Raw genomic sequence first — 24,283 nt, forward strand, 5'->3', positions numbered from 1 at the left:
CCCTGGGCAGTCCATTCCAACGCCCAACAGCCCCTTCTGCACAGAAATCCTTCCTCAGAGCCAGCCTGACCCTGCCCTGGGCAGCTTGAGGCCATTCCCTCGGGGCCTGGCGCTGGGGCCTTGGCTCCAGAGACTCATCCCCCCTCTCTGCCCCCTCCTGGCAGGGAGTTGCCGAGGGCCAGGAGGTCTCCCCTCAGCCTCCTCTTCTCCAGACTGAACCCCCCCAGTTCCCCCAGCCGCTCCCCAGCAGACCTGTGCTCCAGACCCTGCCCCAGCTCCGTTGCCCTTCTCTGGCCACGCTCGAGTCACTCAATGGCCTTTTTGGGGTGAGGGGCCCAAAACTGAACCCACTCAGCGAGGTACGGTCCCTCTGCTGCTCTGCAGTTCTGCTGGCATGTGCTAGGCTTGGTAAAAGAGTGAATCAAAATGGGTTTGATTGCTCAGTTCCATCGCAGTTTCTTATGAGACAATTTGGTTTTATCTGCAGCATTATTAAGCTCCTCTATATTGCAGAAAACACATGCCTAGTAAGGATGAAATGAATGCTGAAGGCAGTCGGAGGTAATCGTGTTTCTGGGCTTCCCCAAATAAGGAACGTACTAGAACAGGAAAAAAACCCACCACATTATAAATGTTATACAGTTATTATCTGCTCTGCAAACCTGATTTTTGTGCTGTATCATCTTTGACCGTTTCTGCGTGCAATCCCTTGTGTGCGGGATACGTTAACTCTTTCCACGGGACCCAAAACCCCTGTTAATAATCACAGAAAGGATGGGCTCCTGATGGGCGTTTCTGGGGCTGGCCGGTATTGAAGCATCGTCTCCGAGCATTTATTCCAGTCCTGTCTCATTGCTACAAACAGTATCAGACAGGAGCCTGAAAGAAAATTAGAAGAATAGCAAACCACTGATCTTGTCCAAAGGTTGATAGCGGGGTTAGGCGAGCAGTAGCCTGTACCGAGATGAGCACTGTTCTCGTCTCGCTTGGCTCTCTCCCTCTCTGCCTCCTTAAAACATTTTGTGTCACTTTAATATCTGAGAGCCACACTTCGGATCAAATGCCGGCTTACCTAAAGCTCCAGAAGGTTTTATGTTGTTTTTTTTTTTTTTATTTTCACTTTACCAGCCTTAGTGATCCCTTCACGTAGCTGTCAGACACATAAGCAGCCATGGAGCAGCAAAGCCGAGCAGCTGCTGTGATTTATCATTCCCATCTATTTATTACAAGAAATGGCATTTTAACCTCTTCCAAGGGAGTCACTTCTTGTGTGTGTTTGCTGGGGAGGTGGATCCTGGTTTTGTGAAAGTTCAGCTCTTCTGGACAGTGTCTCTGTGTTTGTGGTTCTTGGTAGTTAGACGATAAAAGTAACCCTAGGGCATAGGACTAAAGGCCAAATTCTTTTCAGCTCCCATGGAAACTTTCTGCCATCAGGCATCACGATGAACTTTTTTGGGTGGTGGACGAAGAGAAGAGATCTCTGCAGCAGCTTGAGTTGCTAAGCACACCTCATTTGTGACCCCAGCAACACTGAAGAGGTATTAAACTAACCTTAGGATACCTTCTTCATCTGCAGATTACTTTCCTTTTCCTTATTAATATTCTGGGATGAACTCTGATAAAGTAATTGAATACTCACAGGAAAAAATTGAGATTATATTTCAAGCAACATTATGACATTTGTTAACCAGTTGCAATTGTCTTAACAATTGATTGGAAGATTGATGAAAATGCCAAAGAATTTGAAATGGAAGGAATCGATTCTATTGATTTATCCATAATTACCTAAAGTAGCCTTAATCTGTATTCACATCTCAGCATCCATGGAAACGGGTGAATTACAGAGGACAGTGCTGTCAGCAGAAAAGGAGGGAGGTTCCCGTGCCACAAACTGTGAGGCACTGTCAAGTATTTGAAAACTTTTGGCCAAATTCAGTCAGAACTTTCATGCTCTGCAGGAAAATTTACCTGCAAAGTCCTTTCCCGCACTTCCCATGAGTTGCTTCTTTTTAAATTATTTCTTTTTCCAGACTGAATGCTGCTTTAAATAGCAGTGCGATAGGAAAGAAATCTTCTGCTTTATTGATTTTTGCCACTGCAAAAACTAGATGAATTCCTGTGTAGGATCAAGGCAAAATAAAAACTAAGAGGGTGTCTTCCAGGAGCCTCCACTCTTGGGTTCTTAATGGCCTGCAGGCATCCTGTGAGGAGAGGGTGTGAGGAAAGCTGTCATCCTTCTCCCTTTGGAAAGGCAGAGCTGGGTTCAGGATCTGTTTGCAGCCACAGCAGCTCCTGGCCCATGAAAGCAGGAGGCTGGGGGAGAGATCCACCAGCCCTGGCCAGCGGCCTGGGCGAGCATCTGAGAGCCATGGACCTGTCCTCTGTGGTTGCACACTTGCTTGGAAGGGATCTTTTTTAGCCGATAAACTCACCAAGGATAAGGTGATGATATCTGTACCGTGGCAAAGACGTTTTGCATTTTATGAGCAGTGCATTATAATGAAAACAGCTTGTTTAATAGCTAACCTGATTGCAGAGATTTCTTCCAGCAGTCCTGCAACAAATTACATTTGTTTTAAATTACAAGATCTATTGCAAGTTTTTGCCAACTACCATAATGGAAACAGTCTCTTTGAATTCAGTAAGTCTTCTTCCTTTAGAATATTAACTTTTGGATTAGAGGAACAATAATGCTGTCCACTTGCACTAGGTGCTGCTTTCCCAGTATTGTAGCCTTAGCTAAAAACTCCTAAATTAAATTGTCGTCTAGCATTTCCATTAGAAAACACTATTTCCAGGCTTTTATTACTCTGTCATAAAATCTCGAGGTGGTGAAATTTAGTACATAAGGTTATATCCATGGCTGTAGTTATATCTTAGATAAAATTTCAGGAGACAAAGTTTACTGGTGCTTTTGTTAAAGGGTTTAAAGCTGCTTCTTTCCTGCACTCTGAAAGTTGTCAAGAAGCCACAGCCTAAGCTTCAGGACAAGTCATCGAGAAAGGAGGAGGGTGAGGGCAGTCAGACCCTGCCCCAGGTTGTCCGAGGAGGCTGCCCACGGGAGGCATCTCCATCCTTGGAGACACTCAGAACCCCCCTGGGCGCAGCCCTGGGCAACCCGCTCCAGTTTGACCAGAGACGTCCAGAGGCACTTTCCAACCTCAGCATCCCTGTGCTCTGACCCAGCACCACGTCCGTTAAACAGGCAGCTACGCTTCAGGTTGAGCGTTGGCTTGGATTTGAATGGGATGTAAATCCAAATCTCTTTTTAATACTGTTTCTTTCTGTAAACGTTTGGCGTTTGCTTGTCCGGTGCTGTAACAGGGTTGCTCTGTCAATTTGATTTTAAGGGACGAGAGCTCTGTACTGCAAAGGTGGTCTGGAAAATAATACATAGCGCCTGTTACAGGGTACCTATTATTGGTAGTCAGACCACAAGTTTGTCCTTCAGTATTTTGTAACTTGCAGTTATTTTTCATTCATCTTTCCCCACTGTTTTAGAGGACAGACAGCACAGAATATAAATTAGGAAAGAGGTGTCAGTGATTATAGACAATATGCTACAAGCATTTCTGAAATATTTATTAGAAAATAGGTTAATAATGTGACATGGTGCATCTGTGCTGGTGTGGAGTAGACATTATGAGATTATGCTAATGTAAGTATTTAGTAGCAAGTCTTCACACTGGGATTACTCTGTGCTGTTATAGTCAGCCTAGGAATTGTAATTCAAAAGAAAGCAAATGATCAAGGTTTTTGTTTCTTCTTTTTTTTAAAAAAAAAAAAAAAAAAAAAGGCAGAGAAGTGTCATATACAGAAGTGTAAAATGAAAAGGATTTTGGAAACCTTCATTTGGGCCGGGCACTGGAGGCGTGAAGATGGGTGAATGGGTTATATCACCAGAAAAGAAAAGAGGGAGAGGATTTGGGAAGGGAGAAAATTGGGGAGAGATGCAAGGAGGGCAGATACCTTCATCCTCACTCATTTTAATGATTTTGACTTTCATTTGACTTTTACAAAATACACCTATGACATCACTGCATATTCTCTGTGTTCCAGGCTTAAAATAATCGCACAATCACCGCACCGCATGCAGTGCCAATAGAGAAATGGTGATAGGAGTGTATTAAAATACAAGTTTTAATTCGTATGTAAAAAGTTGTTTAAAACTTAACTGTGCTTTGCAACACTGAGACGCTGAAAAAGAATTTGAAGGTATTTGAAGTGGTTGCTGTTTAAAAGGCGGCTTTGCTATTCATGCTTTAGCGAGCATTTGTTCAGGTCTGGGTTTTGCATTGGGATTTCAAGGTCTAGGTCTGTTGTTTCATGCGCAGTCTGACAAGATAAGAGTAGTCTGTCTCATACATGCACAGTAAATTTGTCTCCCAGAGAAGCAGAAGCTCAAGCATGGCAAGCATGATGATGTGCAGGAAGGCTGATCAGCTGTAATAAAGCATTCATTATCCTTCCATCTAAATTAACTGAAATGACATCATAATAGTGCCTTTTATAACCTCACTCCAAATTCCCTCTCTTTTATTGAATTATCGCTAAACCTAAATTATTTTAAGCTGTTTCTGTATATTCTTGTTTAGATAATTATTCTGTCATTAGGGAAGTCATCAGCTCGTTCTTTCGTTCTTCTTGTCTGATGTTCACTTAAAGAAAAATACCGGCGAGTACATTTGTACCTTCTATTGTCTCACATTTTCCAGAGTATTTTGCATAAGTGCTTATAGTGTAAGTCCAAATCCCTGTGTGCTAGAGCTAACAAAATAATGTACAAAATGGAATCTACTGTAAGAACGTCTCTACTTTTTTGGAATCTCTCTCTCTCTCTAGATTATTTCTTCAGAACAATCTTTTTCGCAGCGGCAGTTTGATTTGTGTGTGTGCGTTACCTGATGAGAGGTGTGCTGCAGCATCATGCGGCTTCCAGCTTTCCTCAGCTCCTTTAGCTTTTGCAAATACTTTCCAACGATGTGAGAAGCTGAAGAAAGAAAATGGGGCATAGAATATTTTTAAACATGAGTGAGCAAGCAAATCAGGACACTTGACTAATTATAAGAGAGAATGGAGGAAGAAAACTGACTGTACCTGAGAAAGAGGAAAAAAAAAGAGTTGTTTGGCACAGTGACTACTTTTACACTTATAAATTGAATCCCTTTGTCCCTTCCTCATTTATTATTGCCAGTTGAAGTCTAGATTTGATATATATGAACAGCCTCCTGAATTCAAAAAAAAAAAAAAAAAAAAAAAAAGAGCCTCTCTGTAACGGTAAAATTAAAGAATTGAATGATTATTTTTTGCAGTACTTGGAACAAACCAATTAACCACCTATGCAGCTATAGGAAGTGATTAGTAATCAATAACAGTAAAAATACCCAGAACTCAGTAGTTGCAGTTGAATTTAGTTCATGGCTTGGATCAGCAGCATTGATTTATAAACTCTGATTAAGAGCCATAGATGGGGAGAAATTACTGAAGAAATTAGTATTAATCTGTCCTTTTGCCCAAGGCAGGACAAGGTGAATGACACCCAACCACATCACAGGTGTTTGCTCAACCTGGTGGGGTTTTTTTTTTTGGTTTAGTGTTTTTTTTGAGAATTTCTGCTCTTGTTGGTCTGTCCTAAGCATGACAGAGTATTTCCTACTGTCTAACCTGTGCCATGGTGTTCTCCATCTCCTGTCCTCTTGCTTCCCTCAGCTGAGTTCTCTGCCATATTTTTGTGTCACTCGAAGCGTGGTGACTTCAGCTGAACGATATTCCACCCGAGGCCTTGCCAAGTAGATATGAGGAGGATACAGTGGAGGACCCTTATCCCAACACAAGCCTGGACGAGCACTTCGCAGCACGATGGCACTTTGACGCTCAGCTGCTTTGCTGCCCACATCTCACACGCTTTTGGAGCCTTCCACTGTGCGTTTGTGCAATTTATTATTCCTCCTGGAGAACTGATAAAGGTGTCCTATCAGGAAATACATGAACAGGACGAAATACTAAGAAATCCAGGTGATGGTGTGAGACCTCACTGTGATGGAGACTGGCTGAGCACAGAGTTAGAGGACAGTCCCTGCCTCAGAGGATCTAACTACAACAGAATAGACGACAGAAAGCTGCCGATGCGTTTGGGAGCCATCCCCAGCACCACTCATCCCATCCCCAGGGGCTCAGCACACGTAAACCTCATCTGTCCAGGATGTTAATTTTGTTATTTGGTTGATCCTTAATGCCCTTTAGCAACGGTCATTCTTCCTTCCACATATCCTGAAGTTACTTCCTTCTGTAATCATAGTCCTTCTATTCCAGTCACATCATTGGAAATGTTAATTTCCTTCTTTTAATTGGGTTGATAAAGTCTTTTGTCTCACAAATCTTTTCCAGTATGTAGCATTAGATTTTGTTGCTGTGTGTGACATTCTCGGTATTGCAGCAGAGTGATTGTGATCGGTTCCAGTCTCTGAACTTCTCTCTTTTTCAAGGTTTAACTTTTGTGAGTCTTCCTGACACGGACAATGTATTCTTTTGTTCATCGAAACTGAACTTGAAAAGCACTTCTTTTTATGCACGTGCAACTGGAAGCTAATCTTTGTTATTAATTATAGCGAGATAAGGTATGCCACTGCGGATTGATGTTCTCCATCTGAGCACAGGAGATTTTTTTTTATTTTTTTTTTTAATTTCTTGTCTGTTGGCCCAGTGATGTGCGAGTACACCTTTCATCCTCGCGTGTGTTAGCAGCAGCCAGCTTATTCTTCGTACACAACGGATGCATTTGCTTTAATTCTGCCTATTCTGAAAAGCTACGTTTCCCTCAATTTTTTTTATGTTACTTTGACTTTGACAGTGAAGTTACTGAAAATTGTCAGTACCTGCTCTGGAGGAAGGAGAGGATTAAACTAACACCTGGAATGATTCATAAAATCTTTCTGCTTCCTCTTCTGAATTTTATTTGGGCATAAACCTGAACTGGTTTCACATTCATGAGTTGCAGCAAACTTCACAGGTGATAACACACCATTCTGCAGATTATAGCCAAGAATTCATCAAGCAAAATTTTTTTTAGACCCAAATGATCTCTTCAGGGTAGTAATCTTTCTGTCTGATTTACCATGCGATTGAGAGTCGTACCAAAATGGTGAAGCGAGGCCAACCTAACCATCTTACTTGTGCCCTGCAGCCCTGTGTCTGTTGTTATTTCTTCTGATTCTTTTTCACCGAATTGCAGCCTGTTCACAGGATGGTGGTTGGATACTCCAGGTAGAAATACTTACCTTTTTTCTCAGCTGACACCTCTCCTTGCTCTTGTGTGCGTATGTAAGAGATTACAAGGCAGTGAAAAGTACATGGAGTGCTAGTCAGTGATCTCAGCCTGACAGAAAACTACATTTATCTAAATCCAGCCTTTCCTTGTCGGGCCCTGTAACAATAAACTTTACACCAAGGTGAAGGAGAGGTACTGTAATGAACTCTTTCTACTCTTGTTGTCCCGGTATGCTGTGCAACTTGCTACTTCTTATTGCCCATATTTTTATATATATTCTTAAAATTAACTTCAATCAGATAAATATCATCATAATTTCGCTCTTTCCTCTTGGTACTGGAGGTACTAGATGATACTAGAAATGCTGTGAGTTTAGCCATGACGGGGTCATCCTAGTGACTTCGGTTGTACCAGGAGGTTGTAGTACTGAAATCAGTTGCTGATTAATCCACTTCATAACTTCCCTTTTCCTCCGTTAAATCTGAATTATTCAGGATGGATCTTACTGTACTGTGCCAGTCACGTTTCACTTTGCAGTGCCAGGATCTGGAATAGTCCTATTTTGACTGTCCCCCATGTTGTAGTAAAGAGACTGTCAATATTTCCAGCAATCCTTTCAGCACTGGTCAAAACATAAAATCCTCATGGACTTACATTTGATTTGCAACTGAAGATAGACTGTTGTAGTAAAAATAGAGTTCTGTTGACTTTCACTGGGACCAGACTGGTCTTTTTCGCTGCTGTATGATAGGAAGTGTTTTATCCAGTAACAGAAGGATTGAGTGTGTCATCAAATTAAATCAAAGTTAAAATGGGGTTTGAATAATTAACAAATCAACACTATAAATCTCTGCAGCTCTTCTTTTGATGTTCTTCGGTAGGAAGTTGGGAGGGATCCCCGCCTTCCTAAAGCAGCCTGACTACAGGGGTAGCACATGGGCTGTGAGAGGGTGGTGGTGGTTAGTTAAACTACAGACCAACACGTGCTGTGCTGTGCTGGGGGCCTTCTGCAGTCCCAGCCTCAGTAGCTTCTGCGTTATTTGTTCTTTATCGGTTTTCACTAGAATTGGTACAGGGGAAAAACGAGAGTTACAATTTAAAGAAAAATAATGGTATATAAAGTAATGAGATTGTTCCAAACCTTAATTAGATGGAGCAGATTGAATACATTACAGTAATGTCTTAAGGCAACATAATGAAATTGCAGGCATAATCCTCCCTCTATTGAAACTGATTTTATCTTCATAAGGCAAGGAGCGTTAGATGGCCCTTCCTACTATGTTCAATTACTAATTCTTCTCAGAAGACTTACGAATCTCCTAGTATTACCAGACTTTAAAACCACAAAACAAAACAAGGTATAAGTCTACATATCAAACTGTTGATAGTCTGATTACATGGCTAACTTCAGCTTCAATCTTGTATGTGCTACAGCTCAGTAATTGAATCATAGATCTAAAATACATATCTGCAGTGTTTTATTGCGTATGCTGAATTCAGCTCGTTCATAAGAGCTCATAATGAAGTTGTTTCCAACCATATACACTGACAAAGATACTGGTGAATGATGCACAGAAGTGCTGTTCCTGAAATGCATCTCTGCATGTGCTGGATGCCTATGACATCTTAGCCATAAAGATTAATACTGTAAAATGGATGGATGGATGCCTACATATATGTATGTCTTCAATTTTTTAATGTAATTGTTTATATTTCGTATATTCTTTCATCTTTTAAATTTTCCTCGTGTTTTCTTTCATAAATTTGATTTTTATTTTCACGTTTGGATACTTTCCTTCTCCTCCATTGCACTGCTGGGTGTGGTGATCTGCCTTTATAGTACAGATACATCCCAGTGGCATCAAAATTTTTGCCTTTCTTTTTTTAGTTTGGGGTATGTAAATAATCTCTCAGCATCCTGATGTGCCCTTGTGTTATCTGGAGGCTTCATTTCTCTTGGGTTACCAAACATTTAACCAATTTTTATTTTTTTTTGTAGGAGAGGTCACTAGGTGATCTCTCACTAGGTGAATTCAGTAAAAGATCTGCTAACTGCCTCTACTGCTTTGTTTTCAATAATTTGGATATTTGTCAGCCTGTAGAAAGATTAACTTTGTTATTGCATTCAACAGTGAACTCTCTTTTTCAAGATTGCTATTGGGGGCGGGAAGAGTACTACGTGTCATGAGTAGTCTTTATCTTTCAGGAGACATAAATCTCTACCACAGTCTGCTTCGAAGACAAGCTCATTTGTCTGAGCATTAGCTGACAGTTTCATAGCATAAAGTTTTCAGGAGGAATATAATGTTTATTTTGAAACTGGAGATTAGGGTACCAAAGAATAATATGTTTACTTTTCAGCACCATGAATATGTAGTGACCTACTTATACTATACCATTTGGTTTTATTTTTAAAGCTGTCAAGCAAACTCCTCTTGCAATTTAAGAAGCATCCTTTGCAAAAAGCCGTAAACTACGCCGGGTGCTAAATTAGCATTTTAGAAGTGGAACAGTGAACAACGGCTTGAAGATTGTCCTTCAACAGAATTTTTATGTGTTATTGTACCATAAGTAAAAAAGTGTTTGCCTCGTATTTCAAAACAAGTTTTGCTTGACCTGCAAGTTAAAATACAGACAATTGCAGGTCTGGGTTAGATACAACACTACGATGCTGTAACGTTAAAAATATATATATATTGTTTTCTGGTAAACTGAATTCTTAAATTATGTATTGATTGTCTTTAAAATATCACATGATAAGTGATTTTATCCGAAACATTCCTTCTGTTTCTGCATATGCTAATTTACTTGATTGATTCTCGGAACATCTGCATATAATTCTGTGTACTTAACAGCGGTGAGATCACACTGCTTTTCATGGAACAGCTACAGATTTCACTTTCCAGACAGAATCATATTTTTGTCTAATTGGGATGCCAAATGTACAAAGGTGCCACAGAAGAGTGTGTAATTATGTAATTTTCTCTTGATCTTCCAGAGTCTTCCTGCGAGCAATTAATCAGTATGCAGATATGCTAAACAAAAAATTTCTTGATCAAGCCAACTTCGAGTTACAGGTAAGGAAAAACCCATCAGTGTCTTGAGGACTGATGTTGTAATAAATTGCTGCCCCAAACGCATTAATTTTGGTGTCTGTCTGTGTCGTCATGACCCCCAGGTGACCAGTTAGCCCAGTTAAGTCATTTCACGCTCAGTAGGTACGTACGATCCGTCCGTGTCCTGCGGGTCTTGTCCTAGAAGAGCACCAAGTCTTACCCAGCATAGAAAACTCCTCCTTTCCTCCAGGCACAGCAAACAGGGGTGTCCTCCCCTGTTCTGCAGAAGATGCTTTAGCAGAATTATTGCCTCAAACGTGGATCCCGGGATGCGGCATCCGATTGTCCTGCTGATGGGAAACGCGACAGTTTAGGTCACTTTTTCAGGATTTTTTTTTTTTCCTCTTTGTATTTATGTGTTCACATCTAATTTTACTTGGCTCATCAAAACACAATCGACTGGGATTTGTAGATTTGTAGATGGGAAATGTTTCATGGAAACGTAAACACAATGAAGAGCGATACTAAGAATATGTCAAGAAACACCGTATCTGTGGTGTCTGTCATTTTCTCCTTTAAATATTTATGTGCATAATTTAGATGCTTCTAAGTTGTTTTGTAGGGGTGCAGAAAAACATTTCAGAGAATTAATGGTACCTATTCTTGTCATTTTGGGGGCTTTCAGCTTTGGAACAACTACTTCCACCTGGCTGTTGCTTTTCTCACACAAGAGTCTTTACAACTGGAGAATTTTTCAAGTGCTAAAAGAGCAAAAATACTTAACAAGTAAGTCCTATTCATCATCTAAATCATGGACAAGAACTTGAGGTCTATTAACATAATTTTAGTTTAATTTCTTAGCTAAATCCATTCAAATTGAGATGCAATCATGGTATAATGAAAGGTTGGTTTTAAAAACATGAATCAAGTATTGCATGTGTTTCTACCCTTGAATCAAGATCTAAATTACATGATTCATTACTGATGAAGACAGTATTTTATACTGCAGGATGTTCATAAAGTCAAGACTTTTCAGAAGTATTAACATATTATAAAACTGAATTTTTAAATCACTTTAGCTTTGTGCTTACTCTAATCTCATTTTACATGCGCTCTTTATTGCTTAATCCCTAACGGCCTTTTAGAGTGAATTTTTGTAACTACAGCCAGTTTCACTGCGATATCCCTGAAGAATGGGTTTGTATAACCACAGTCTTGTATGCTTTCCTGGTTAAAAGGGATTACATTGCCTACCTCTGAACAGGGAGCTTGAACTACCCGCTTGCTATTCAGAGTCCCACAGCAAATGAAACCTGTCAAAAGAAAAAAGACTGGAAATAAGACTGGAGCATGAATATTTTATTTAATGTATGTATTTCTCCTAAATTTCACTGGGGTTTCAATGCAGTGGACCTTATCTTTAATTAACTAAACACTGAGCACTGAAAAAAGGCAGGTACGTGTTTTCAAACACGGTGTGTGTATTCTCTTTTTGTGTCATCGTATTTGCAAAGAGCGCCCGCAGAAGCGGTTTGTTCCCCTAGTCAATCAGGTTACCACAGTTAATGCATGAAAGTGGGAAGTTTCAAAGCTCTGATTCCCTAAACAAGTACAGATCAGGCTCTTTGTGTGTATAATATATATTATATATCGATATAGAGAGAGAAGATGCTGTTTGTATCACTTCACCTTCTAAATTGAAGCCTTTTTCCATAGTGGTGAGAGAGATCACAGTGAGAACGGGAAGAGTTTATCACTGCTGCAGTGAGATCTGATTTTAAAAGGCTTTTTACTTTAACTGTGTGGGTTGCAGACTTTGACCAGAACAGACAGGGCTCTATGTCCCATCCCTTCGGGGTTTTTTTGGCAGCAAAGTTCTGCCCTTCAAACTCATGCACTCCATCGTGGGTTTTGAGGAGCTTCCTTTGGAAGCTGTGCTTTGCCTAAGCATTGAAACAGAATTTTTAAGCGCTGTATGATCTCATCTACGTACGTGGGACTCGTGGGACTTCCTTGATGAAGCAGGAATATTTAGAAGTTCAGTGGAAAAGTGATGTCAAGCAGAGCTCAGGCTTTTGTACTTGCGCTATAAATATCATAATTAACTTTATAGTTATACATTTGCAAGAGGAAATTGAGATGGTTTTGTAGAGCTAGGTAAATTTTCTTTCATTAAATTGAGAATTTATGGAACAAAATGGTTTTGTACAAGATGGGACTAATGATGCAAATTCTCTTCTGTAATTAAGAGTGAAAGGGATACTTTTCCAAAAGGCAGAGTGCTCCGTTCAATTAACGAGCAGAGGGATGCAGGTGGTGGCTGCTGTCGGCCTCCCCTGGCTCTCTCCAACATCGGTCTGCACCTACGTGAGCATTTTAGTTCACTGCAAACTCCTGGTCTGAACCAAAAAATAACCAACAGCTGAGCTGGAATTGGACTGGAAATTACTGTCAGATCCATTTGTGGACTGATATTCCCTCTTTGTGAGGACGGGAACCTTAGACAGAAAATTTATTCAAGTGATTTTAGTATTAAACTGAGCAGTATATCTTGCTGAAGAAATTTAAGAAATCAACAGACATTTCTCACTGCTAACATAAATAAATAGGTGAAGTCATTTCAAGTGGTTGCTTAATGAAGTTTGCTAAATTGTAAATCTCTGTTTATAATGATTTTACAAGTTGTTATTTTCAGTTTAATCATGTATTGGAGACAGAAATCAAGACCATAAATTCTTCAAGATGCAATAAATGTATGGTCTGGAAGCACTAAACTTTTATTGCTGTGTGAAACCGTTACCAGTTCCGTGCCAAAGGGATATAATTAATCAGTTAGTTCAATATCACACTCACCCGTCTTTTTAAGGATATATTTCATTTAAAACGTCAAATATTTAATAATTAAAAATTAATTATTGTAATTTACAGGTTTTGCTAAATATTGCATTTGAGCATTAGATAACAGATTCTTAATGATGCAGAAGGATCTCTTTAATCTCTATTAATGACAGGGTATCTCACTATTAGCCCACAAAAATCCCACAAGTTGCCAGACAGTACCATTTTGCTCATGTTATTATTTAACATGCAAATCTTCTGTGTAGCAAATACATTCTTGGAGCTCATTATGGTTCTGATCCCATCATTAATGAACGCACTAGGACGTTTGCCACGGAGAGGGAGTGGAATATAAAAATAACCGTGATGGGAGATGTGAGGTATTTGTGCCACCAGCTCTGGCCTGGGACCACTCACTTCGGGTCCAGCCTGGGCAGGACACTAAATCTCGTTGGAAGATCGAAACCTTCTCTTATTGATTTTGCCCACCAAAGTACAAGATGTCACAAGGTGTTCCTTGTTTTATTTTCTAGGACAATGCTATGCAAAGAGGGTGTATAAAAATAAAACATAGCCTTAGGCCGTGAAACTCTCTCTTTGCTTTCTCCAGCCATTACCATTTGAAAAATAGAAAATGCTCACAATTAATCTCTGTAAGCACCCATGTGTCCCGAAGGGTAGTCTGAAAACATGGCAAAGAGAGGTTTTGCACAGGTGAATGTTTGGTGTGTGTTCTCCCTTCGGTAAGTATTGCTGCAGAAATTGAAAATTGGGGGTTTTTTGAGGGTCTGCATGGAACATGAGGCGAGGAAGAGAAGCTGGTGGCTGTGTGTCTGGGGCTTTTGGGGTAGCCAGGACGTGTCAGGCGGCCTCTGTGGCTCAGTCCCTTGTGAAAGGGACATTGGGGAAAGGTCAGGGCTTACGGGCACATCACTGAGCTGTTACTGCAGCGGTTGCGTTTGGAGAACCCGTCATTTCAAATACTTCTGAATACTGCTCGGATTTTGAAATGAGATGTTTCTGTTTATTGGTTTGTTGGGTTTTTTTTTTTTTTGTAATGGTGGTTTTGTTTTCTTTTTTAAGGTACGGTGATATGAGGAGGCAGATTGGTTTTGAAATCAGGGATATGTGGTATAATCTGGGTAAGTAGCCTGAGCACCTATTGCTTGATGCTTTCACTCAGTGTTTGTTTAAACCAAGTTAGAGATGAAATGAATTTGCTTTCTTTTGAAATAACGGTAGGCTTCCAGAAGGCATATAAAAAAGCAGATGATTTAAGAAATAAAGCCTCCTCTACATCTTTATTTCACTGTCTGGAAAGATACATAACTCTAGTCAGTGTTTACATATCTTGTTTTTTCCATGCTATTCAACCTCACACTACATAAAAAGAAACAGTTATGGTGATATCTGTTGAGTGGGGTTTTTTTTCCTCCTTAAAAATACACGCATACACCCACATATCTATAGACATAGATGTATGCACACACATACCTGTGGATGCAGTAATGAGACTGTAGCAAAACGAACATGTCCCAGGGTTATCAGTAACGACCTGGAAATTCTGCCTAAAGTCTGGATTTTCAGTCTTGTCTGACTGTATCAGAGTGACTCAGAAAAATCAGCAAAGAATGGGAACCTGGACATCCCTGGAGTTCACAGGTAAATTAGGCATAACTGACTATCTGGAGTCTGCGCTGTGCTGTGGGTATAATTTAGCTATATGGGGATGGAATTTCATGGGAAACTGAGTATTTACTGTGACCTGAGTGTACTCATCTGCCAGATTTCATTTTCCTGAGCTTAACAGCAGAGACACTTCAGGCTCTTGTGAGTTTTATCAGAAGTTCCTTAAATTATCAGAAATGAATGCATTTGCCACTTTACTTCTATCTCTAGCTGTACTGTTGTTGCTGAAACTTGAAAAGGAATCAGCATATATTAAGGGGAGGGAATGCAAGGGTTCATAAGTATTTGATATCACAGAGTTTGCGTCTGCTCTGTTGGAATGATGAGAAAAAGCTTCTGAGAGTAGCTGAGTTCACTTTTTATTAGACGCATCTTTTGTGAATTAAGTGACTGGAGAACAGATTAAAGCACAGTCCACATCTGATATGTGACAGCTAATAAAATCAGCATCGTGCCTGATGCCGGGTCATCCGGCTTGGGATGCTGGCAGCCTCTCTGTTAGGGAAGGATTTGGCTAATTACTGTTCTAGGCTTACAGTCCTCTATTCATCTGTTATCTTTACTGATTTCTCTTGCATCTTTGGATTCTTAAACTTTTCCCAGAATTTACTGGACTGAAAGTAAAGTTTGCTTACATAATTATGCATCTGGCTGTTCTTAACCTGAGGTTATTCTGTTCAGGCTGGGATGTGGAGTGAATTGTGCTTTTTATTACTGCTGCTGACTCTGGCTGCTTTCAGACAAGTTATTTAGTTGCTCTCGGGTTCATTTTTTCACTGAAAAATTAACAGGGAGATGATAATTTCCCCTGGAGTTTTGTGATTTGATTGGGACGAGGGGTGGTGTTTTCTTCAGTGTTTCTTTCTGTGCTGTCTTGAAAGCCTTTTATTTTTAACAGGGTTTTTATAAACTGAGATTATCCAGGTAGATGATTTGGTGACCTCTTCTAGCTCTAATGTCTGTGATTCTGTAAGCGGCTGGGATCATTAATGCCAAAATCTCACATGTTGAGGGAGTCAGTAAATTGCTGCTCTTCCCAACAAAAGCTGCAAGAGAAAGGTAAATCAGAGGCAGGACCCCAATCCAAGGCATCCTTTGTACTTCTCATAATGAGCAGCTTGCTTTGTCTCATCTTCTTTGTAATACAGATAGCCCGTGCTGATCATGTTTAACTTCTGGCTCTTCACCAATCTCATGTATGTCACAGCATCAGTTAAGAACAAATTCTGATTTACCACTGCAGGGGAGTTGATTGGGGGCGCTTGACACTTTTACCTTAGAAGTTACACTACATTAGTCAAAATTTTAACGTATATCTTCAGAAACAAAATCAGAAGTGAAAAGCTGTAATTCTTGCATGTGCTTGAGCATATAATTTTTATGACTGTGCCATTGTGCATTAGATATGATGGAGCCAAACAACCCCGACTTTTGATTTATGTATTAAAGGGTATGGATAAGCCTGAAAGATTAATATTTTGTCTCATCACTTTTTATTCATAAATACCATGATTAACATATAATGCCTGCTGAGTCAAAAATCCCCAGCCAGGAACAAGACAGTCCTCTAGCTATAATGCACATTTAAGAGTAGAATTTATTTTCTGAAATTAAATAGTAGAGTACAAATTCTGAAAGGTTTTGTCTGTGTTTTTCTGACATGGTGGTGGCTGCAATATTCACACCTCCTTATCTTTATAAGTACAAAAACCAAAAAAGAGCACATATAATGGAGAGCAACACTAGCTAACTGTGTTAACGCACTTTAAATACCTGTAATTTAGGAATAAGATTTTTATTTTAAACAGGGAAGCACGTATGAGACATCCAGCCTGACAGATTCTCTATTTAAATCCTGGTTGTAGCTGTCCTGTTTGATACTCTGCTAGATTTGATGATGAAGGCTTCCGATTTGAGTGCTGTGCTGCAGCAGGAATGAGGATGGCTTTGGGCAGCCTAGTCCCCGTGTGCTGAGCCCCCGCTGCCTTGCCTTTCTGAAAGCTCTGCAAGGCTTTTATTTTCTTTCCTGCACGAAAACAGTGTAGATTAGTCTTTGGAGGCTTTTTTTTTCTTCCATACCACAACCTGAACTTTAAAATAATGTATTGTTTTGAGTCACTGTTTTGTTGGAACTGGGGCTCCTTAGACTTTGGTGACACAATGAGTATCAAAGAAGCATAAAGGAAGCTGTGGCCTTTGTCTTGGAAACATAGGAGCTCAAACAAAACAGGCTTAAAAGCGTTGCATGATGCAATTTAGCATATACAAAACACAGTTTGACACTAGGTCATGGGTAGCAGTTTTCAGTGGTTGATGGTTTCAACAGTTACAGGTTAAAGAAATTGTAATGACATTTAAAATAATATCCTTGCGGTAAAGCTGGTCATGGAAAGCCAACTCAGAAAACATTGCATTTATTGTTGACATCTGAACCAGCTGGGGGGAGATGGAAAAGTAAAATTCCTGAAGGTGAAGTGAAATGGTTGCTACTGCTGTCCTCCAGCGAGGTGCTCGCTGGCCTGGCCCTTCCCTTCATGTGCTCGACATCAGAAAAGGTGTCTTGACAGAGACGTTAATGTCGTTGGAGGGAAAGCCAGGGTTAAAAATAGACCTCAACTTTGAGCGTTATATAAATAGATGTCATTACAGATAACACTCTGAATTAGCCATGCATGTTCAGAGCTGACCTGAGGGAGAGGGTGAGGTTGCCGGCAAATTATTCGGTGGTTTTTGAGGCCCAAGTTTAAATTAGAAGAACCTGGGAAATGAAAATCACACGTTATCCACTGAAGAAAGCACCTTGAGTTTGGATTGTGTAATAAGGTCTGTTCCTGTCATGTGAGCAGTCTGCAGGAGCACGTCTCATGGCAAGGCAGAAGCCACTGCAGCAGGAAGTTTTTTGCATGTTCAAAAGGAATTAATTTTTTTTTTTTTTTGCATGTGTTTTTATAAAGCAGCTGCACGATTTGGTTTTCAGAAGAGAATCCTCAATTTTCTTCCAGACTTGTCACATTTTGAGTCTCTGCGTGGGAGTTCCCACACTCCCAGGGAAAAAAAAAAAAGGCGAATTCATTGTTGGGTTGTTTATCAGAAAGTGCTGCCTGTGACAGGCAGCTGGGATGGATGCTCTGGAGTACCAGAGGAAGATCATTTCCTTTCGTGTTTTGCTCTCACGCTTTCTTTTGTGTCACATCACCACGCTGGATCACAGCGTTGGAGCAAACACGTGCGTGTGCGTCATGACATCTCTGGGGTGTGTCGCACATCAGGGCATCACGTGTGGCTCTCAGCCCTCTCCCCCATCGCCCCAGTGGTGCACAAACCCTTTCTCCGTGTTGCTCCTCGCACGTTCTTGATGAAGAAAACCAATCGAGATGGCTTATGTCTTAATTTGCGCTGCCCTGCCTGCCCGGTGCCCGCTCCAGCCCGCCGTGGCTCTGAGTAACTGTGCAGCGGGGCAAGTGCTGGCCATGCTGCCCTGGCAGGGCCTCCCCGTGGTTTTCTCTGCAGCCAAACTGCCAAAGCTCTGGTGGGAGCCACCCCTGGACCCTCCAGCTTAGTGAAGAGCTAAGCAGATTTCAAACAGCAGATGAAGGATTTTTTCGCACCACACGAAGTGATTTTAGTAACTTCTGCGAATAATTCCCATGATTCTACTCCACCCAGGTCCTTCTGGGTTTCATATTCAGGGAAGTTCTCTGTCCTCTTTGATTTCAGAAGTCTGTTGCTGATTGCCTGCGAGGCAGTGGGGCGTGGGGCTGGCTGCTGCCCCCCGGGCCCCGCCAGGTCAGGAGCAAGTCCCGTGGCCACCTTCGGCTCCCCCGCGCCTCGGTGGGCACCCTGGGAGGGGATGTCTCCGTGCCTTTGTCGTCAGATCAGCTCTACAACGACTCCCCTTTTTGAGCAAGAAATTTATACACCCCTCCAAGAAAAGGAGAGGGCATCGATGATTTTTAAAACCTCTTTTGTGAATTCGCCATTTTTCACGTCTAAAGTTCAAAAGCTGTTTGTTACTTTTCTGAGGGAACCCCTGTGCTTGAAGCAACGGAAGAACCCACCGTGGCGCACAGAAAGCGTCATGATGCTTCATGACCCTGACAAATAAATTTGTTACTATTATTTATTTTCTGAAATTCTGACTGACACTTTTCAGGCATAATACTGTCACCTGAGAGGCCAAATGTACTAATACTTGTGAGAGAGAAAAGCTTTACACCTCTCACTTGATATTCCTCACCAACCACCAGCATTGCAGCATCATACAAAGTAGTTTTAGCTATTAATTTGCCCTAATAAGATTGCTAATGCTAATAGGATTCTGAAGTTTGCCAAATCAAGTAACTTTAAATTATATCTGCTAAAAAAAGTAGCGTGTTTTGTTAGTAAAGGATTTCTTCCTGATTACATTTGTTGAGATTTATGTTGGTTCTGGTCAAAAGTGAAACTACTAATTAAAGACTTCCACAGTTACTGCCACACTGGTGTAGTGGAATACAAATGAGTTAAAAATCTGGTTTTGTCATATGCCACTGGTAAGTGCAGTGTCCTAAAAAGGAGGAAGCTGAGGGCTCCTTAAATTAGCTCAGCTCAGAAGAGGTCTGTCCTGAACCACAGTGCTGGATGTATAAAACCTGTACGAGCCTGACTGTACATCCCCTACCACTGCATTCGTGAGCAACGTCACCACTTGTGTAGTGAGGTTCAAATGAATCCCAACCTGTTGCTGAGAGCAGAATATATTTGTATTTTCTAAACTTCTGCCATCAAGTCCTCAGCGTGGAGCGCTCTGGTGCTGCTCTACGCCAGCATCTTTCCATGGAGTTGCTGAACAGGTAATTTGGAGGGCGTAAAATCTGCATTCTCTACACTTGAGCTAATAATATGAACAGTACCTAGATGCTTTTATCTATTCCACTATTTATTAGGTGCCATGTTCCTGTTAAGGCTTAATTTCTATTCTGTGTGTGGAGAGCATAGCAGGGAGGGTTGGGGGAAGTGCGGTTTTCTCTTGGGAAGATAAATATGAAATAAAGTTTGCTAGTCAGATCAGCTCTCAAAGAAAGAAGACATATTGTCGGCTTGGTAAGATGTAGTTTCATGTCTCGAGGCTGTAAGCATGCACTCGTGGTGACACTTTGATAGACTGACACAGGGAACATTTTGTACGCTGCGGAAGATACAAAAGTCTAAATAAAAATAAAACAAGTGATGTGCCTTTTAGCCTCCTGTTCTGCCATCCAGAAGTTGCTTTTATTTTTTTTTTAAAAAAAAAAGGTTGAAACATAATATGAACGTGTAAATACAGGTTCTTTGTAGAAAATGTGGCAAGTTCCATTTTGACTACTGATTCCACAACTCTTGGGAGTTTGAGTTTATATGTACCATGTACATCCCTTCCTGTGGCCTAAGTAATAAATAATACATGTGGCTTGTACCAGCCCTGGCGTGGCCAGCAGGGACAGGGAAGGGATCTGAGCCCTGGGCTCGGCACTGGGGAGGCCGCCCCTCGATTCCTGGGTTCAGTTCTGGGCCCCTCACCCCAAAAAGGCCATTGAGTGACTCGAGCGTGGCCAGAGAAGGGCAACGGAGCTGGGGCAGGGTCTGGAGCACAGGTCTGCTGGGGAGCGGCTGGGGGAACTGGGGGGGTTCAGTCTGGAGAAGAGGAGGCTGAGGGGAGACCTCCTGGCCCTCGGCAACTCCCTGCCAGGAGGGGGCAGAGAGGGGGGATGAGTCTCTGGAGCCAAGGCCCCAGCGCCAGGCCCCGAGGGAATGGCCTCAAGCTGCCCAGGGCAGGGTCAGGCTGGCTCTGAGGAAGGATTTCTGTGCAGAAGGGGCTGTTGGGCGTTGGAATGGGCTGCCCAGGGCAGGGGGGAGTCCCCGGGATCCCTGGAGGGGTTGAAGAGTCGGGCTGAGCCAGCGCTGAGGGATCTGGGGGAGTTGGGAATGGTCAGGGGGAGGGTCATGGTTGGGCTGGAGGAGCTCCAAGGGCTTTTCCAACTGAGATCGTTCTGTGATTCCGTGATTCTGTGTTTCAGTAGTCAAAGCTTAAAAAGTACTTTCTTATTCCGTATGAGAACTCATTGACACAGCTTCTATAACAGTTGTATTCTACCAAAGCCAGTGGCTGTATGTTAACTCTGAAATGCACCTTTTCTTTTAAAGGTCAGCATAAAATCAAGTTCATCCCAGAAATGGTGGGACCCATCTTAGAAATGACGCTTATCCCTGAAACTGAACTTCGGAAAGCTACAATCCCAATCTTCTTTGATATGATGCAGTGTGAATTTCATTCGACTAGAAGCTTCCAGATGGTAAGCAGTAAGCTACAGATATTAAAGGCTGTAAGAAAGATTTAATTGCTCTTTGAGAAAACGTAAGATTTTTTGTTGTTTCATATTTTACTGAAAAATAACATTATGGATTTGCTTATTTTCTGTAACTCTTGAGTGGCTTCAGAGTTTTCATCTGTCGGTTTTAAATTCTTACTGAAGGAAAAATTTGCATGAAGTAAATGAAACCTTCCGTTATGATACAAAAAGAGAGCAAAGACAGATGTCTTAAATTTTCACTGTAACTCAGAAATGTCTGCTTCTGAGTTAAATTGGACCTATAGCAAGCCTGATAATGTGGCAAAGAAACTATAACCTGTGAGAATTTATCATCTCTAGTGTTTTATAATTTTGATACTCTTTACTGTTTTATGGATTGTGAGGAGGAAAAAAAAGCTATGCAGTCAGTGTTTCTTCATGCTATACAGGCACTACAAAATCAAAATACTAATTTCGCATTTTTATTCTGTTAGATTTTAACATGCTGAGGGAAGTCCTTGGATAAGCACACACACAATCTTATCCCGATAGCATCAGCTTTTGAGAGACAAGTGGAGTGAAAGAAAGTTTCCTGACATCATTCATTTGACCTTCTTTCCCTTGAAACTTTGCCTTATGGATTGAGTATAAGACTAGTTAGGCCGGGTAGTGTTACGGTATAAGCCAGTGTAGCTGCTTTACACTGGGGAATTTCTGTCAGTTCAGGATATGACCTTGTGAATTTTACAATAAAGTTTGACGTGTGTTGTTTAATTTTTTTCCCTTTATATTTGCAGTTTTCTTTTTTGGATGAAAAATCTTATCCTTTTCCATACTTTTTTGTGAACTGTTATTCATAACCAGCTCTTCATAAATCTGTAGCCAGAGTAAATGAATATCTGCATGGAGAGGCTTAAGCAAAGGAAATGGCATCAGCTTTATTACGTTCATTTGTTTTGTGCTGGATGGTGTGGAGAAAGGTTGTGAACTGTATTTTGGATCCATCCAATTACTGCATAATCATTCTTTCTTATGTTTGAGTCTGATGATACTGTAAAGATTGAAATGCTCACTGGGATGCCATTTAAACAGTTTCCTGTCAGATGCTCTCTTTTGTTGCTTGTCATTTTTTATTTGTACGATTATATGGATCATGAAAAATCCGAGGGTAACTTTATAGCTAAATTTACGGCCCTGTATTTCCTTGACAGAAGGAAACCAGCTTTTTGTGGAGTAGTTGGGTGATTTTAATAAATGAATGTCTTAAATATTTCACACAAATTCTTTTTTTGCCTTTTGAGAAGAAAAATGCCTCATGCTTCAGTCAGAGATGTCTTGGATTGTAGGTACTCAACATATATTTCTTATGTCGGTATAGCTTCTTTCTTTATGGACATAGCATTGATTTGACAGGTGCAGAGGCAGTAAACCTTTTCTCAGTGCATTTGGAGTGAACAGTTACGTCTAATGGGGCATAATCAATCTGTCCATTTACGGGTTTGCAGATGATGTAGTTATACAGTTTGATGAGTGTCTCGGATTGGTCTTTGGGGAATGAAGATCGCAGCTTGTAAAAAGCAGAGAATTATAGAAAAGTCTAGGTTGGATGGGACCTTTGGAAGCAATCTGGTCCAAACTGGGCCGTAGATTGGGTCATCCAGGGCCAGCTCAAGGTCGTCGGTATTGAGTATTTCCAGCAAGGAGGTTTCACCAGTTCTCTGGATGACCGATTCCACTGTTTAAGAGTTTTCTCCTTATATCCAGATCGAATTACCCTGAATCAACTTGTGCCAGTTGCTGCTTGTATTGTTACTGTTTACCCTGTTTACAACAGAATAATTCCATCTCCTCTAGAACCACTTTTTAGGTGTTGGAAGGCTTGAATCTGCCTTTCTCTAGGCTGAACAAACTCAGTTCCTTCAACCATTCTTTGGGCCAGGTTCTCCAACACTCTACTCATCTTGGTGGCCCTCCGTTAGACCATCCCAAATTTCTCAGGGTCTTTCTCAAGCTGGGGGAACAAAAGCTGTATTCAGTGTTCCAGCTGTAGCCCAACAAATGGAATAATCCTATGAATCCTCTAACTGTAGTCTTGTCGGTGCACTCAAGGACACATTTTGCCTCCATTGAAGGGGCACACTGCTTCTTCATGTTCAGCTGTCCACCAAGTCCTTTCCAGCAGAGCATCCTGTACTGCTACTTGCAACTATGCAATCCTAGAAGTTTCTCTTCCTTAAATATTGCACTAGTTTTTGTTGGCTGTCTTTCAGACTTAAGTTGTTAAACCACTACCCTTTGAGATCAGCAATTTAGCCACTTTTTCCACCCATTTCATAGTCTGTCTATCCAGTCTATATCTTACCAACTTGCCAAAAAGTATGCTTTGTGGGACTGTATCAAACACGTGGCTGAGATCGAGACAACCACAGCCCTTCATCCACGGAGCAGAGTGTTTTATTCCAGAAGGCAGTCAGGTTGGTCAGATATGGATTTACCAAGGGTAAAACACGTTGGCTTTTCCCAGTCACCTTCTCACCCTTTGTGTACCTGGAAATCGCTTCCATGAAGGTTTGCTTCATTATTTCCTCAGGGACTGAAGTGGGCCTGCCTGGCCTGTATCTTCCTGGCTCATCTTTTTTGTCTCTTTTGTGCATAAGTGATAGATATAAAATAATTTAAATATTATCAATACCTAGGCAAGCTTTCATACTTAATGTGTCAGTGTAATGTACTGCACTGTGTCGTCTGTATGCAGCTACCAATTATCATTGTCCAGCATTACGTTCAAAGAGAACTTCAGAACTGAATGGTTGGCTGCTGCTAAACAAATCTGCCAGAAATCCAGTTATCTAACCTTATTAGTCACATCAACAAGGGTTTAGATTGGCTCCACTTCACCAGCAGATGTATAAACCACATGATTTGTGGGGGAGGAATTTACATTTTTTGCAGAACTTGATGCTGTGAGGGCTTGTGTTACAAACAGCTTTCTCCATGGCGGTTTTAATTTTGGTATGATTTGGTTTGCCTGGTAAAACCAGTAACAAACAGAATGGAGTTTTTTGGTCTTCCAGTTTATATAGCCCTGAGGGGGGGAAAAAAAAAAAAAAAAAAAAAAAAAAAAA

General features: G+C 41.0%; 1 protein-coding gene across 1 annotated transcript in view; it reads left to right on the forward strand.

Annotated features, from left to right (window-relative positions):
* Positions 1–24,283, forward strand: part of DOCK1 (dedicator of cytokinesis 1) — a 279,035-nt gene that overhangs the window by 181,220 nt on the left and 73,532 nt on the right. The window contains exons 31-34 of the mRNA XM_026851564.1: positions 10,266–10,344; positions 11,009–11,109; positions 14,245–14,303; positions 21,013–21,161. Of these exons, the coding sequence (XP_026707365.1) occupies positions 10,266–10,344; positions 11,009–11,109; positions 14,245–14,303; positions 21,013–21,161 (388 nt within the window). The remainder of the gene's footprint in view (positions 1–10,265; positions 10,345–11,008; positions 11,110–14,244; positions 14,304–21,012; positions 21,162–24,283) is intronic.

The sequence above is a fragment of the Athene cunicularia genome (assembly GCF_003259725.1).
Source record: "Athene cunicularia isolate RWA chromosome 6 unlocalized genomic scaffold, athCun1 chr6_part1, whole genome shotgun sequence".
In the NCBI taxonomy this organism is placed as follows: domain Eukaryota; kingdom Metazoa; phylum Chordata; class Aves; order Strigiformes; family Strigidae; genus Athene; species Athene cunicularia.